General features: G+C 34.0%; 1 protein-coding gene across 12 annotated transcripts in view; it reads left to right on the forward strand.

Annotated features, from left to right (window-relative positions):
- Positions 1-17,990, forward strand: part of GULP1 (GULP PTB domain containing engulfment adaptor 1) — a 259,120-nt gene that overhangs the window by 187,355 nt on the left and 53,775 nt on the right. For all 12 annotated transcript variants that reach the window (XM_057551831.1, XM_057551832.1, XM_057551830.1 and 9 more), the window contains one exon: positions 15,500-15,571. In XM_057551831.1, the coding sequence (XP_057407814.1) occupies positions 15,500-15,571 (72 nt within the window). The remainder of the gene's footprint in view (positions 1-15,499; positions 15,572-17,990) is intronic.

Genomic DNA, 17,990 nt, shown 5'->3' on the forward strand with positions numbered 1-17,990 from the left:
TAAATTTAGAAGTTTCTGGGAAAAAATCATAAGCACTATACTTAGCACTTAGTAAAGTTTAAATGTAATGTTTCCTGTATATTTTTTATCTCTAACATTTGATTAAATAGTACCCTATTTATCCGTTCTTTTCCTTTCATCATTATTTTAAATACAGGCCCATGAGTATATTTGCTGGTATACACAAACACACACACACACACACACACACACACACACACACAGACACTTCATAGTCCCACTTAAATATGAGATTCCCATTTATTAATTTCCTGGAGTTATACTGGGACATTAAAATCATGGGTGGGGTACCTCCCTCGTGGCACAGTGGTTAAGACTCTGTGCTCCCAATGTAGGGAGCCTGGGTTTGATCCCTGGTCCAGGAACTAGATCCCACATGCATGCTGCAACTAAGCGCTCACATGCCACAACTAACAAGCCACAACTAAGGAGCCCGCCTGCCGCAACTAAGAAGCCAGCAAGCCGCAACAAAGGAGCCCACCTGCCGCATCGACGCAACCAAGTAAATAAATAAATAAATATTAAAAAAAATTTTTTTTAAATAAAAAAATAAAACCATGGTGGGGGGGAACTAGCATGACAAACACCGTTGCCTTTTTACTCACATTTATATAATTTCAAAGTAGTAGATAAAAACCAGAAGCTAATTGGTTAGTTGTTTTCTATAATATATCTGGATCATGTAGTATGGAACAATTTAATTTCAAAGAGACTCTTTGGCTTTTATTATAAAATAGTTTTAGTTCTCCTACTTGATTAAGTGAGACAAACCTATTAAATACTAAATACTATTAAATACTAAATACTGTATTCTCATTATCTTCAGCAATCCTCAGAATGACTCTATATAGAAGTATCACTACCACTTTTTATAAAGACTAACATTTGGAAATGTGAAGTAGATTGACCAAAAAACTTAATAACAGCAGAGCCAAGATTCAAATCTTAATTTGAGTCCAGAGATTCTTCCTAGCACTATATCCTTGGCAGAATAAAGTTTGACTTGGTCATTCAGTAAACAGCCAATCTTTGAGGACAATAAGAATTAACAAAAATAAAGCCCCTTGACTTCAGTGTTTACAGGACGATTTGTATTTTACAAATAGTATATATGGTAACTTGGTAAATTTGCTATCCTAATAACAAATTAGGAAATTTCAATCCAAGTACAGAAGAACCAACCACAACCTGAATTTCTTCCTTCTCTCAGGAAGTGTTTTTAGAGCAAAAGCCAAAAGTACTTTCTGTGGCGAGGCTAACGAGACTGTTGAGAATAAGAGAAAGTTACTTGCCCTTCTCGTGACATTTTCCCTACCAACCACCCGCTTTGCATTCCTTCCTGCAGGCTGCTGGCAGGATTTCTACAGGCAAAGCTTGACAGATGGGTTTCTAGTGAGTGAGGCCCTCCAACTCCAATGAGATGTTATCAAGGGGGTTTCTAGTGAGTGAGGCCCTCCAACTCCAATGAGATGTTATCAAGGACTTAAAAAGGCACTTCCCCAAGGTGTCCGGTGTGTGCAATGCCATCTACCTTCAGATAAAGACTTAATCATGTTTAAATGGCAGAAACTCTCAGAGTCTTTAGTAAAATTCCATTACCGGGGAGTGGCGGGGGTTATTGGGGCTTTATAGAGTGAGGCTTCCTTAGTTTGGATAGATCTTTTAACTTGAATATTCAGTAACAGAATGTAAATTTTTGGTGCAAAGAGAGAATGCCATATGTTTTCTAATTCTTACATGTAGCAGCATGCATAATTTCTATTGTGGCCATATATAATTTTGAAATTTATATTAGATTAGCCCCGAAATGAAATGCAAATAAATATGGTTTTAATGCTATTATATCTTTGCTAGTACTTCACTTATTTGTGCATTTTAATAACATTTATTGCTTTTAAGTGAAAACAAATTAATCTCAGGCCTGAGCCAGTATATATATAGTATATTAATTCTGATGCACAAGGGATTGAAATGGCATGTCATAAAATGCTTAAATTAAAAATGTGTTAAAAATAAGTAACTTACTTTAAACTTTAGTCATATTAATAATGGAACTGCATATAAAGTAAAGGTTCTTCTCACCAGTTTTGCAGTGTGACTATAGCAAATTTAAGTATTTGATATATTAATCAAATATATCATGGGAAATAGAAATGTATATAGTTCTTCCTGAGAAAAGTAATACACTGCAATATAATTCTGTATATATAAAGGGAATTTTTAATATAGTTTGGAATTATAGTTACTAATCAGGTTATTAAATTTTTAGAAGTATTCCAATAAAAACATAAAGGTCTGTGTTAATACCAGGATTAGAATTTTCAAAGGGCAACTGAAAAATACTCTCAAAAGCTGCCGAGGAATATGTGACAACTGATTTTTTTAAAGGCCAAGGATAATCAAATAAAATCAGCATATAGTAAGGTTAAAGAAAAACCAATTAAGCATTACAGTGAAGACTAATTGGTGCTAATTAGTGATAATAGACTTCAACTATTGAAAATAAATAAATAAAATTGTCTTTAAAAAGGAAAAAGCATAGACTTAAAATAAACTGAATTATCAAATTAAGTTAGAAGTAGATGGGCTTAATGGTAACAAAGGTAGGAAGAATGAGTTGTGATAGTAGAAGCATAATAGCTGCTCACTTTTACAAACAGGGAAGAGGGAATTCGGCTATTAGCTAATGAGATAAAACAGCAGCATCTTCATAGCAGCATCTGATTGCAAGGCAGACTCCTTCCATAAATGGACTCAACTGATTGCACAAAATCAGAGTGACCCGCTCATTCTCCTGTTCCCCTGTAGAAATTGCCAGGACCCTGCCATTGTTGGATGCTTGATGCGTCTGTATTTCCCCATCTGCCACTTCATTAGCCAGAGTCATCAGCTTCCCAGCAGACTTATTTAAGCCCTATTAATAGAATTATGTTGAATCTATAAAATCAGAAGAAAAAAATACCCTGACCGTTGTTGAAAATAATCAGTCACAAACTCTGTTGTTCCAGCATTACTTTAGGATATAGAACCAAATAATCAGCACCTATGTATCATTTAGGAGCATTTCTTTTTTTCTATTTTATTTTTAAATTTTTAATTTTTTATATAATTTTTAAAGGTTATTTTCCATTTACAGTTATTACCAAATATTGGCTATATTCCCCGTGTTGTACAATACATCCTTGAGCTTATCTCACACCCAACAGTTTGTACCTCCCACTCCCCTACCCTATATTACCCCTCCCCCCCACCACTGGTAACCACTAGTTAGTTCTCTATATATCTGTGAGTTTGCTTCTTTTATGTTATATTCGCTTGTTTGTTGTATTTTTTAGATTCCATATATAAATGGTACCATACGGTATTTATCTTTCCCTGTAGGAGCATTTATTGAATGAAGCAAATATTTTTTGAATGCCTACTATGTGTCAGGCCCTTTACCCATACGATTTTTGCTTATAACCATTTATAAATACAGGGATATTTATCTACATTTTACAGAAGAAGATGCTGCTCAGAGATGTTAAGATTCGTAAACCCATCAAGTGGCAGAGCCAGAATTCAAACTTTGTGTCTATGTGGTTCTAAAACTCGTTTGCATGTTTCCACCAAGCCACTTCCCTAGAGACTTTGACTTTTCTGTTCATCACTGTATCTGAGTACCTGGAACAGTGCCTGACACATAGTAGGCCCTCAGTAAACAGTTCTTGATTAAAAGAAGGCCTGCTCAGTGCAGAGCCTGCTTTCACTTGTGCCTCTGGGGGCCCCTGATGAAAGTAGAATAGTACGTTCATAGTCACTAACATTAAGCTTGTCTCAATCTGTTCCAGATCTCAGGTTTTTGTTTGTTTGTCTTGTTTTTTGTTGTCTTTGCCTTTCCTTGTATGTGTTTGAATCTCTAAATCTAGCAAGTAAAACCCCAGGGGGCAGGATCCTGTCTTCTTTGCTTGTACCATCACAGCACACTAATGAGTGCTGTGCATGCAGCAGTGCTTCACAAAGTTATCAGGCCATATTAATCATTGACAGAAAGTCTGTTGAAAGAAATAAATAAATCTGCATTTCAGGAGTATCATTAGCCCACACTCAGTTTTCACTTGGAAGAGCTATACACAGCCTATAAAGATCTAAAAAGTAGATTTTTCTAAAGAAAAATCCTAAAGAAACAAGGATAGCAGTTTGAGTAGTAAAAAGTCCCTTAATGTGGTCACTCATTTCTGTGATACTTAAATGTGAAGGAGAAGTTCTGCTCACAGCTTGGGATGAGGTCTTCTCCAAGATGTCTTAAGATTTCAAAACTGATCACGTACAGCCAGAAAACTCCACTATGGCAATTGTTGTTGATTTGGAAGCTCTCTTGTTGCAGTTTATTTAGATTATACTTAATAGGGCTGTAGGTGGAGTGGAATGAAAAAACCTGTGAGAAAATATAGGCACCCTCTCTGAACATTGAAGATAAGGGTGTAGCCTACAGCAGCATTAATAGGTCAGGGATCTGGATCTGTTTTGTTCACTGCTGTATCCCTGGTATCTAGAACAGAAACTGACACATAGATGGTACACAATAGATATTTTTTAAATGGATTAGTATATAGAAATAATGAGGAGGAGGATAGAGAAATGGTGATGATAACAGAGTGTTTCAGAGGGGAAGTACTGGAAATGTTATCCCCTGAATTAGGATGGATGCAGAGCTTTTAAAGAACGTTCTCTCCAAAAGGGAGAAGAAGAGATAAATTTAGCTCAGGAGAAATGTGGAGATTCTTTGAAATATTAGAGCCTTCTCCAGATAAATATATTCTTTTTGGACAGAGTTCAGGAGCACAAGAAGTTTTGGGGCACTTACGTTATTGAAGTTTAAAATGGAAGTAGAATAATAAACAGTATATTGTATTGCCAAAAGCTTAATTAAATCTCATGAAAATTAAGAATAAGAAATGGATACTTGTTATAACTGTTATTTAACATTGTTCTGTAAGCAATGAAAATGAAAGAATTTGTAGCAATATTGAGAAAGATATTGATAATTACATTCCAGTAGATTCACATTTTTCAAAAGAAATAGAACTGCTAAGCTTAATAAGATAATTTGGTAAGCTGACTAAATACAGGGTAAATGTTTCCCATAGTAGCAATAATTTGTTATAAATAGAATTAAAAAAAACTTGTTTACCCCAGACTATAAAGCAACTAGGAATATATTTAGCAAGAAAAGTACTTGGCCTTCCTGAAAAACAGCATAAACACTTAATGATAAGGTATCCACAAGTAGGTATTTCATAGATATCCTAAAAATCTCACATCTCATTTTGTATAATTGATTACATTGCAATGAAATTAAATTACAATGAGAATTTAGAAGAGTAAGTGTTTAAAAATAACCAATAAAATTTTGAGGAAAGAATATACCTGTGTATGTGTTGGTAAGGATTCTAGCTGCCTCTATAGCCAAAATCTGACTACTAGTGGCTTAAAATAGGTTTTTTTTTCTTACTTACTTCATAGTCTGTTGGTAGGTTGGCTTTTTTTAAATTCTTGTTGTGACTGTTATTTTATTATTGTATTTCAATTTCTAAGCATAAATTCAGTGAACATTCACTCTGTGCCAGTCACTGACTGCATTATCTCATTTAATTCTCACAGAAACACTGTGTTATCCCCATTTTATGAATGAGGAAACTGAGGCTCTGAGAGCCTCAATAAAGAAATGGTAGAGGAAATTCAGGTTACCTAACCGTAAAGCCAACCGAATAGTCTTTTGACTTCCTCAGATTTTTTTTTTTAATTTTTATTGGAGTATAGTTGATTTACAATGTTGTGTTAGTTTCAGGTGTACAGCAAAGTGAATCAGTTATACATATACATACATCCACTCTTTTTTAGATTCTTTTCTCATATAGGCCATTATAGAGTATTGAGTAGAGTTTCCTATGCTATACAACAGGTTCTTATCAGTTATCTATTTTATTAGTAGTGTGTATATGTCAGTCCCAGTCTCCCAATTTATCCCCCCACCCTTATCCCCTGGTAACCATAAGTTTGTTTTCTACATACGTGACTCTACTTCTGTTTTGTAAATAAGTTCATTTGTACCCTTTTTTTTTTGATTCCACATGTAAGCGATATCATATGATATTTGTCTTTCTGTGTCTGACTTACTTCACTCAGTATGACAGTCTCTAGGTCCATCCATGTTGCTGGAAATGGCATTATTTTGTTCTTTTTTATGGCTGAGTAATATTCCATTGTATATATGTACCACATCTTCTTTATCTATTCCTCTGTTGATGGACATTTAGGTTGCTTCCATGCCCTGCCTATTGTAAATGGTGCTGAAATGAGCATTGGGGTGCATGTATCTTTTTTCCTTTTTTCCTTTTTTTGGCTGTGTTGGGTCTTCATTGCTGCATGTGGGCTCTTCTCTAGTAGCGGCGAGCAGGGGCTGCTCTTCGTTGCGGTGCATGGGCTTCTCATTGTGGTGGCTTCTCTTGTTGCAGAGCACGAGCTCTAGGCGCACAGGCTTCAGTAGTTGTGACATGTGGGCTCAGTAGTTGTGGCTCACGGGCTCTAGAGCACAGACTCAGTAGTTGTGGCACATGGGCTTAGTTGCTCTGCGGCATGTGGGATCGTCCTGGACCAGGGCTTGAACCCATGTCCCCTGCATTGACAGGCGGATTCTTAACCACTGCAGCACCAGGGAAGTCCTGGGGTGCATGTATCTTTTTGAATTATGGTTTTCTCCGGGTACATGGCCAGGAGTGGGATTGCTGGGTTGTATGGTAGTTCTATTTTTAGTTTTTTAAGGAACCTCCTTACTATTCTCCATAGCAGCTGTACCAATTTGCATTCCCATCAACAGTGTAGGAGGGTTCCCTTTTCTCCACACCTTCTCCAGCAATTATTGTTTGTAGATTTTTTTGATGATGGCCATTCTGACTGGTGTGAGGTGACTTCCTCAGATTTTAAGCATATCTCACAATAGAAAGAACCTATAACATAAAACTTAATTAACCAAATGGATGTGGCCTAAATGGGTAATATATATCCAGTATACTATATTATCTTTCCTTCTGTTTCTGTTTTATTTAAGATAGCAAAAATAAAGAGTATATGTCTGAAAATGAGGAGAGCTGGAATCCTAGCCCTTGCTCTGCTACTGAAAAGCTTTGTGACCTTCAGAAGTCACTTCACCTTCTTTGTCCTCAGTTTATATTATCTATAAAATAATGGGAGTTGAATGATAATATCTCCACAGTCCACAATTGAGTGGTTCTCTAAGGAGAAAATGGATTGTAAAGCCTGTCTGGATTCAAAGCCCATGCTTTTGGTTTTCTGTGTAAGTTGGTGTTTATTTATTTTTGTAATAATTTTATTTATAACAACACAGGTGAATGCTCTGCCCTTCACTCCACCTGTCTCACTCCTCAGATGTGAAAGAAGTTTGACTGTGGAGGGGCCTCTGAGACAGAACAAAACCCTCAGTGCTTCTTACTGTGACCGTGTGATTCAAAACTCGAGTTGGGAGGCCCTTCCACAGTGGGCAATGTGCACAGTTTCTTGTTTATAGTAACTAGGTTTGTTTTGGCTTAAACTTAGAAATCTTCTTTTAATAACAAGAGCCTGTTAAAATAATACACTCTGTATTCATGTAAAATAAGAAGATATAGGATACAACTTAATAAGACTTACCTGGTGGCGCAGTGGTTAAGAATCCGCCTGCCAATGCAGGGGACACAGGTTCAATCTCTGGTCTGGGAAGATCCCACATGCCATGGAACAACTAAGCCTGTGCGCCACAACTACTGAGTCCATGTGCCACAACTAGTGAGCCCGTGTGCCACAACTACTGAAGCCTGCTCGCCCTAGAGCCTGCACGCTGCAACTACTGAGCTCACGCACTGCAACTACTGAAACCTGCGCACTCTAGGGCCCGTGCGCTGCAACTATTGAAGCCTGTGCACCTAGAGCCGTGCTCTGCAACAAGAGAAGCCACCGCAATGAGAAGCCCGCACACCCCAACGAAGAGTAGCCCCACTCACCGCAACTAGAGAAAGCCCACATGCAGCAACAAAGACCCAACGCAGCCAAAAATAAAAAAAAAAATAAAAAATTTAAAAAAATGACATAATAATAAAAAAGATACAATTTTATAGAAAGTTACTACAATAAAATGAGAATAAATATCAAAATCAAATATAAAATGTAAACTTTTAAATACTGACCCCAATATTTTTTATTCTCTATTAAATCCTGCTCCTCCTTTAAAGGATAACCTTTAGAGTATTTAGTTTAAATTATATCCTTTCTTTTTTGGTGGATCTATTTTATTTTATTTTTTAGGATTATGGTTTTGACAAGTAATAGGTTTAAGTTGGATTGATTCTGACCTTTCTTTAGCAATTGATTATTATGATGTGCTTTTTATATTGTTTGGCACTGTGACATGGTGAGCCAGCCAAATAAAGACTATAAAATTAAATTGGCTTACTCCTGTATGGCTTATCTACTGGGTGCAGTTGAGTAGCTGGAAGGTTTAAGTACTGTTTTTATTTTTGTTTTTTTTACACATATGCAGTCAAGTTAACGCCAAGAAAATTAGCCCCATCCTGTTTGAGTCTCTGCAACCTTGCTTACAAAGATAGAAACATACTCATTTATTTTTTTTCTATAGTTAAAATATCCATTGGTAGTTATGCTACCAATAGTTATTTATTAGCCTTGATGTTAGAGAAAACTTTTATGTTGTACAAAATGGAAATTATTTTCCTTTATTATTTTAAAATAGTTGTATAGACAACATATTATCTACATACATTTGGCATATTTTGAATTTGATATAAATGTGTATTCAATATATTTGTTATGTTAGCTCTTTCATATGTTAGTGTCAGATATCATAGCAGCTAGGTTTAGCAACTCTTCAGTTAATTATTTTAATTGTTGTTTATCTGGCATTTGTTTTTTAAAAACCCACATTATTCATATTTACAGAGTGATTCTAAAAACATTTGAGAAAGCGAGAAAAGCAGATATTATAATTAGGTCCATATGATGTCCAACACTGCTCTCTACTGGCAAAGAAGGAAGTCATAAAACAAACTATTCAGTCTTTCAAGTGGGAAAACAAAAAGTCAATTTCAAGTAATATTTGAAAATGAAGGTGTAATTCTCAAACTTTCACACAGTTTTGCAAAATGCTTATTTTAGGCATAATGGAATACAATGAAATAACTGGAAGAAATGGCTACAGACATCACTTGAGATTAGTTTAAAAGAGAAGCCTGTGTCATTTTAATTAATTGAAAAATAGTTGTGGGAGTTTTGGAAAATATTAAGCCAGATATGAAATATCTTAATAGCATTCTAATTTGAAAAGTCTATAAAGTAAATATTTTTGTATATAATAGTGAGTTTGATGACATTTTTCTGTTTTTAATTTCAACAACCTCCAGCCTCTAAAATATCTGCTATGAGTGCATTTACTAAGTATCCAAACGCACTGACCGAAGAGATGCGTAGGTTGGACTATTGGCACAGAATATATAATTAGCTTTAAGGTATCAAAAATTTGCTCTGTATTTGTCAAAGTCTTTATTGATGATTTTCCAAAGATATTTTATAGTTTGTAAAATCTATGAAAAATATATGCTATGTTGTTATACCTTTTAATATATAGACTAAGAATACACAAAACATTTTTCGATCACTATCATCTTACTTTTCATAGTCTAATATATTGTAAATGTCCTTTTGTGTTTTATATCTTTCCTATCTGTCCATATTATCTAGGATCAAAATATTATTCAGTATTTTAATCTTCAATCCTTTTAATAACTAGTAAATAACTAGTAAATAACTAGTAAAATTTAAATACACACACACACACACACACACAATAATGCCCAAACGGAATCAGTCATATATAGTAATTTAAGAGGTCTTGTTTGTTTTTGTAAGTTTGCCTAATACTATCATTGGCCGATTACTTAACTGTAACAAATTTAAAACATATTACATTTTCAATGATAATTACCTCTTGATTGTGAGAAAAAAGTTGATGCTTATATTCATTGATACATTTTTCTGTAGTTTCTAAATTTCCTACAGTGAACATACATTACTATTAAAATAAAAATGTTTATTCATAAGTAAACAGAAAAATTTTGTTGCAGATTTTCAAAGCACAGACACACAATTGTGCAAGACACACACTTGGACTTATGTAAGGTCTAATGCCTGATCTTTCAAAAAAAGTATGTGGTGAAAAGAATGTTGTCTATTGGAGACTCTGAAGATATATAATTGATAAAATCTTGAATACTTGAAGTAAGAAAAAGAGCACCCACCATTATCACTGGCCTCGGAACACATAACTCTTTCTTTTGCTCTTTTGCCACAGTGAAAAATAACACTTAGAATATACATGTAAAAAGCAAAAACAGTCTGATACATTATACTCTCTTCTCATAATTGTTATTTTTTTTTCTGCCACATGGAGGAGCTAAGACATAAAGTTGCTAAAACATAAAAGCAATGACTTTTACCCAGTTGAAAGTGTTCAACATACCAATGTCCCATTTTCTAAGAGGTTGTAAAACAAATTTTCTATATTTTTTATTTAGGTAAATTTCATAACAGAAAAGAGAATTTTTGAGATTAACTTCTTTTATTCAGCATAATTCCCTTAAGATCCACCCAAGTTGTGTGTGTAACAATAGTCCACTTATTTTTATTGCTGAGTAGTGTTCCATGGTATGGATGTACCACAGTTTGTTTAACCATCCACCCACTGAAGGATATTTGGGTTGTTTCTGACATTTGACTAGTACAAATAGATCCATTGTGAACATCAATGCAAAAATATTTACAGGAATATAAGTTTTCATCTATCTGGGATAAATACCAAAAAGTACAGTTGCTGTACCTTAGGGTAAGTGCATATTTAGTCTTCAGAGAAACTACCAAACTGTTTTCCAGTGTAGCTCTAATATTTTACATTCCCACCAACAGCAGCATTCTATAATTTTATTTGCTCATCTGATAACCCTGATTACTAATATTAAGGATCTAACTTTCTTGATTCTCCTTGCCGTTTCACCGAACATTTAACTTATTTCTGTTGGCAGCATTCTTCTCTTTCATCTCCCTCTGCAGCATGGCAGCTACCTGGGGACCCGTGGTTCTGGCACTCCTCAGTCCTTCCACTGAGACCTCAGTGCCAGGGTCTCCCTAATCCACACCTTTTACCCAGAATTCTCCTTCCCCAAGCACTACTTTGTATACCCAGCTGTTGAGTCTGCTACTCTAACTGACACATCAAAGGAATTTAGACTCAATATGTTTGAGTATCTTTCATTTCTTCCTTTCATTCAGGTCGCTGTTAAAATGTCACCTTTTTAGAGAGGACTTCCCTGATCACTCGATCTTAAATATTACACTCTGCCCAATGTATGTTATTATTTGTGTTATTTTTACTTATGCCATCTAAGATATATTAGAAATATGTTTGTGATCTAGACATAAACATAGAAATATATAGATACATACATACATGTGCACATACACAGGTATGCTCCCTGGGATATAAACTACACTAGAACAGGGACATTTTCCCCCTGCTATATACCCAGCACTTAGTAAATGCTTGACTCATAGTAAATACTCTCTTTTTTTTTTTAAGGAATAAATGAGTGTGTGCAACTGTAACTTGTTATCACTTGGGGACTTAATTCAATTTTTATTTTATCAAAGTTATCCATGTCCATTTTAAACAAATATTTCCCCAAGGCTTATAATGAAAAAGCAAAATGTTCCTCAGCTCTTTTCCCACGTGTCACTCACTGAAGTAACCATTTTCGACTCTTGTTATTTTCTTCTTTATTTCTGGATAACCTGCTACACTGCTGTGCCTTGATTTGTCATATATGTAGTGGTTAACACCCTCTGTCACTGCCCCACCCCCTTGATTCCTGGGTTCCATTTCTTCCTCTGCTTTGTTTTACATACTCCCCTCTTTTCCTATGAAGAACTGGGGCATGGGAGTTTAAATTTTTAGTCCCTTTCATATCTCAGTATGTATTTTTTCTCTCCTTGTAATCTGTAAACTTGGCTCTAAATCTTTTTTTTTCTTAGAATTTGAAGTTATTTTTCTATTTTTCTACACCAGTCATTAGCTAAGGAATATTGTGATACGGGGCAAAGCAAAAAACTTCCAGGTGTCTCCAGCTCTCTGTACTGGCAAAGTGACCTCATTGCCCAAAGGAAATCCTTTGAAGGTCTTGTGTGTGAGCCATTACCAGCAAAGCACTGGGAAGCTGGAGGATGGATCCCAGCCCTGATAAAGAAGATCTAAGGAGAGTTGAGCAGGCACCAACAATATCTACTGAATTCTAGTGTCTTCCCCAAACAATCATTAAATAAAGAAGTGACAATCCCTCATAATTATAAAGCACTTTGCAGTTTACAGGGTTTTTGTGTGTGTTTTTTTTTTTTCTTATCTCTTACTGCAGTTGATCTTCAGAGCAATTTTGTAAGGCGAGAAGAACAATATTATTATCCTTATTTTTCAAGAATCAAATAAGACAGAGATTAAGTGACCTTTCAGTATCTTCAGATTCTAAGCCTAGAGTTTATTCCATCATGCTGCATCATATTCAAGGGTCTTATAAATATTTTATATAGACATGGAATGCATACAAATATGAACTATTTAATCTAAGTATCATGACTTTTATAACTTAAAAATACAGGAACCTATTATAAGGAATAATCTGCTTTTCAGTTTTAAAATTATTTCCATTCAGTTCATCCAACATTACATAGAAAAAAAGGGTTAAGTGGCAAGCTTCATATTGGAAGTCTTTAAAGCTTAGTTCCCACAATCATTCAAGGCTTCTCCCTGTGTTTCATTACTCAGATGGTTTAATTAAAGCCACTGTGAAAGAAACATATTAAAATGTTCCTGGAGCACTGCAAGAGGTTGATTCATTTAGAATGTACTTGGAGTTCTTCCATAATTTTCCCATATGGGCCTATTTACGTATAACCACTATGACTCATGACATTACTGCCAAAGTATGAATATTTTCCATAAATATTTCTAGCAACTCTTGCAGTCTGTTATCGACACATCAGACGCTTCCTTCTCATACTTCAATAATCACTTAGCAATATAGTCTGCTTTTACCTTCCTGTTCTGCTAACACTAGACCACCACTAATGGGGAATCTCTCAGTGATAATTTCAGAGATGTTGAGAAGAGTTTACCCCATGGATTTACTCAGAACTAAATAGCTTCTATTGTGTTCGCTCCCCTCTTGTCACTTGAACCCTTTACTCTTTCTGCATGATCTATAACAGTGCTTTTCAAATCTGGTGGCACGTTAAAATCACCTGGGGAGCTTTAAAATGCACAGATGCCCTGGCTCTGCCCCAGCTAATTAAATCAGAGTCCCAGGCACTGGTCTAAGTTTAAAGCTCCCAAGTTATTGTATCATGAAGCCAAAGTTGAATACACTGTCCTGAAACAGAAGAAATGTGATGGGTCCATTGGTATCAGGAATCGATTTGGCTGTCTCGCATATCTTAGTAGCAGGTTTTCAGTTCCTTTTTAGCTGAGAATTTCTCCATTAATTTTGGTCTTTTTTTGCAGATCTGGTCAACCAATTTGAGGTCACAGAGGGACAAACCTAGTGCCTAATGATTTTACATCTAGACCAAGTTGCAGTTGTTTGGCATAGTTTGAATATATTAGAAAAAGAAACTGTTGTACCTTGTAGAATCTGAAAACTGAAACTTTTTTGCCTTAATGTTTCTGAGCTTCATGTTCTCTCCATGATGTCATTAGAAACAGGATCAGAAGTTATCTCCTATATTTTCAGCTCACCTTTTCTATCTACCTTCCACTATTCTCCTCAGCTGTTACTATTTTCTAAGTCTGTTCCTTGGATTTTAGTACAAGAAATCACTTGTGATGGTTTTAGAAATATAATTCCCTAGCCCTACCCTTATTAGATTGAGGAATCTGCATTGTTATGTTTTAACCTGCTCCCTAGGTAATTCTCATACAGGTAATACACAGAGCCCATTTTGAAAAACAAAACTCTCATTTCTTTAGTTGCTATTGTTATTCTTTTCAAGAATGAAAGAGAGGGATAAATTGGGAGATTGGGATTGACATATATATATATGTCAATATATATAATACTGCTGTATATAAAATAGATAACTAATAAGAACCTGCTGTATAGCACAGGGAACTCTACTCAATACTCTGTAATGGCCTATATGGGAAAAGAATCTAAAAAAAAAAAAGTGGATATATGTATGTGTATAACTGATTCAATTTGCTGTACACCTAAAACTAACACAACTATAGTTGTGTTACTAGCTGATTGTAAATCAACTATACTCCAATAAAAATTTTAAAATAAAGAATGAAAGAAGGAATTAAATGTAATTTTAAAAGATACCCTGACATTACTATTTTGCTCCCTTCCATTCTGTGAGTTAACACATGAAAAAGGTTCTACTTAATTATTTGATGTAAAGTATATGCACATACGTACTCATGCGTATGTCTATTTATATAAGAAGTGATGAATTCTTATCCCACCCTGGTGTTATGATGATTGATAGTATGTGACAAGAAAAAAAGTCTTTGGAAAATTATATATACCTAATGAATTTAATGATTATTTGCTATTTATATAGAAATAATCTGTAGAATAAAATATCCACATGTCAGTTCTAATTGGTCTTGAACATTTCATGATATTGGACTTCTGTTTAAGAGGTATTATATCTCTCCAGGATAGAGATTTTATTACAATGTGGTAATTATTGTGAAACTTTTTCTTTTTTGGGGGGATAGGTCAGGTTTTAACTAAAAACCTCCAGGGATATTTTAAAACTTAGTAAAATTGTAGAGCTTTTTTTTAAAAAATTTTTTGAATGTACTTTAGCTTATGGCTTTGATGAATGCTGTATACTGGGTATTTAAAAACTGTGTATTTTAAAATTTTACATGCTGTATGAGTGTGCTAATTGGAAAACAAAGAAAAATGTTGATTTGACATTATAAACTGTATTAAACCACATTAATATCTCAAAATATACTATTGACAACATAAAAATTATATGCTTTAAATTTTCAGAAAATTTTTAATTGTTAATGTATTTTAAATTTGAGTTCAACTTTATTTCTCTGGGCCCAGTGAAATGTCTTTAATTTTCTTTCCAGTACAGATCTTCAAGTAAAGTATTTAGGAAAAGTATGTTTTAAAAAAACCTTGAAAAATAGGAATTGTATATGATTAAGTAATTTATATTTCCATATAAAATAATATAAATTAGTAACTTCTGTTTAGGATTTGGACTTGAATTACTATCACATCATTCTATTATTCCATGATATATTTCAACATGACTTACTGATGTATGATATAGTAAAGCCTGTCTCACAAGTGACCATTTTCAGTTTCTTGGCAGCACAGAAGTGGAGCAGCCCAAAGGAACAGAAGTTGTGAGAGATGCTGTAAGGAAGCTAAAGGTAGGGCAAGCCCTCCAGATAAGTGTCTAGTGTATTGAATTTATCTTCAGTCATCAGTAGACTGGTGGAAATTCAAAGCATGAATAGCTCTGTGACAGATATGGCTTCACCCTGGTAAAAATGGTCTGTTGAATGAATATCACTAGATCAAGGAAACATATTTAATAATGACTACGTACACATGATTATTTTTCTGGGTGGGGAACACTCTTTGTATTTTTCTAAGGTATAATTTTTCATACTCAACAAAAAAAATATAACAGCAATATTTTATGTGTTGACATTCTGTAGCTTGCCTTTACTTTGCAATGTGGACTTGTGCCGTAACTCAAAGACTAATAATGGCAGAACAACTGTCTCTAAAAGTTAGAATATCATATCCACCAGTTGAAAGTGTAGAATTAGACTTAATTACAAAGCAGCATTTTGCTGTGACACTGTATGTTAAAGACGCCCTAATGGACAAATCCACGAGGATCTGGCCATATCTATGAGCAGACCTGGGGAACTGGTGAGAGAGTAAGAGCAGAAAAGGACACTAAACAACTCCACATACTCAGAATCAGCAAGTTTCCTGAGAAAATCTTAAGTAAGCCGCCATGCATCCTTCGCATGTTTTTCTAATTGCATCTCATCCCAAAAGACATTGTTCCCTCTGAGATACTAAGATTTGAAAAACTCCTTCAACAGAATTCTCATGTTTATCTCATTAAGAAAATTTAACATAGCACTATTTTGTTAACACACTTTATTGTTATTCTCTATGGTTGTTCTCAAAAATTTTTTTAGAAACAACCCTTCTCTGACTTTATTTAGAGTTCATCCAATTATTCCATAGGAGAGGTAGGCCTCTGTGCCAGGCAAAATCATAAACATTAAAAAGTATTACTTTGCTTTGAGAATGTCATATCAGGTGGAATCTAGAGTGTTTAAATTGAGAAAAAAATTGAAGTGAGTTGGCTTGCTTTCTGGGTAAAGAAATAAAAGGTAATATTTTAATCCATTTATTTTACCTGACTTTTGCTAATTTTTTACATTTTAAAATATTTTATGTATTTTATATTTTACTTATTTTTAAAGAAATATACTAAAAGGTCCTAAGATGATCTCACTCCCATTTGGAGAAAAAGGGGACCAGCCAACCATTTCTTTTAACTACTCATTAGGCAGTAATTTATACTTGTGCTTGTTTGGCAAATACTTTTAAGCACTAATAGAGAATTTAAAAAGTTTTACAATTTATGGACAACATTTAGAATAAGATTCTATTTAAATGTTCAAAATGTTGCACACTCTGGGTATGAATCCAACTTCACTACAACCAGGATGTTTTATAAAAGAATGATGATATTTACACTTAATGTTTCTTTATGACTAGGAGGTTCTTTATTCAGTGAACCCAAATCCAAACCCAAAAAGATTCATTTACGTAATGACTAGGTAACAAAGAGATATTCGAGATGAAATGCTTTCTAAACAATGGCTAGTTTTTAATGTACTTTTGTGAAACTTTATTTTCAGTTCTTATGTAGTTTCCTATTTGGAAATGTACTCTGTTAATAAAGGAATGTGGTTTACAATAAGATAAAACTCATGCAGTATAGTTTAAGAATTTATACTCAGTTGATAATAGCTTTTGTCTTTCAAGTATCTTCCAGAATACTTAATCTAATAAGCAATCTTTTACTCTATTGATTGTAAAAATTTTGTAGATCAGGAAAGTATATCTAAGGGTAATGATTCATGAACTATTGAAAATAAATAAAACAATGTTTTTTATTTACTTCTAAATTTTTTTTTGTTTGTTTCTTTGTATCGAAGGGCAGATGCTACAACTCAAGAGTATACAAGAATATTTACATTTATTTTAAGAACTTAGACCCTGGCTCCTGTTTAATTCTGTTGTCATGTAGAGATGACCAGAAGATGGTGCTATGGCTCTACTAAAAAAAAAAAAAAAAAAAAGAAATTTGCTTATTAACCCTGTTTTGTGTACACATCCCCCATTTTAATTTCCTGCTTACTTTTCTTAAACATATGTATTCTGATTACTTTTTTATCCACTATAGTTCAGTATTATATTTTATTTGCCACATAAGGTAACATTTCATTTCTATTTAATAATTTTTCAAAAGTTTGCAATATTAATACATTGGCTTCTGACATTAAAGAAGAACTCAAAATTTATGACTAATACAAGATGATAGAAAACTTACAAGATTTTCAATAATGTATTTTTTTATGCTTCTATGTTTAATGATGCCTAATTATTTTTCACGAAAAATTTTAAAACTTTGATTTATTTTATTGGGTACTATTTTTCTGTCATTTTGTGGAGAATTTATAGTTCATAAAGTTTTCTTAAATATTATAATTTTTATAAGTGTTTACTTTCAGAAATTCTATATTTGTCAAAACA

The sequence above is a fragment of the Balaenoptera acutorostrata genome, chromosome 8 (genome assembly GCF_949987535.1).
Source record: "Balaenoptera acutorostrata chromosome 8, mBalAcu1.1, whole genome shotgun sequence".
NCBI classification, from domain to species: Eukaryota; Metazoa; Chordata; class Mammalia; order Artiodactyla; family Balaenopteridae; genus Balaenoptera; species Balaenoptera acutorostrata.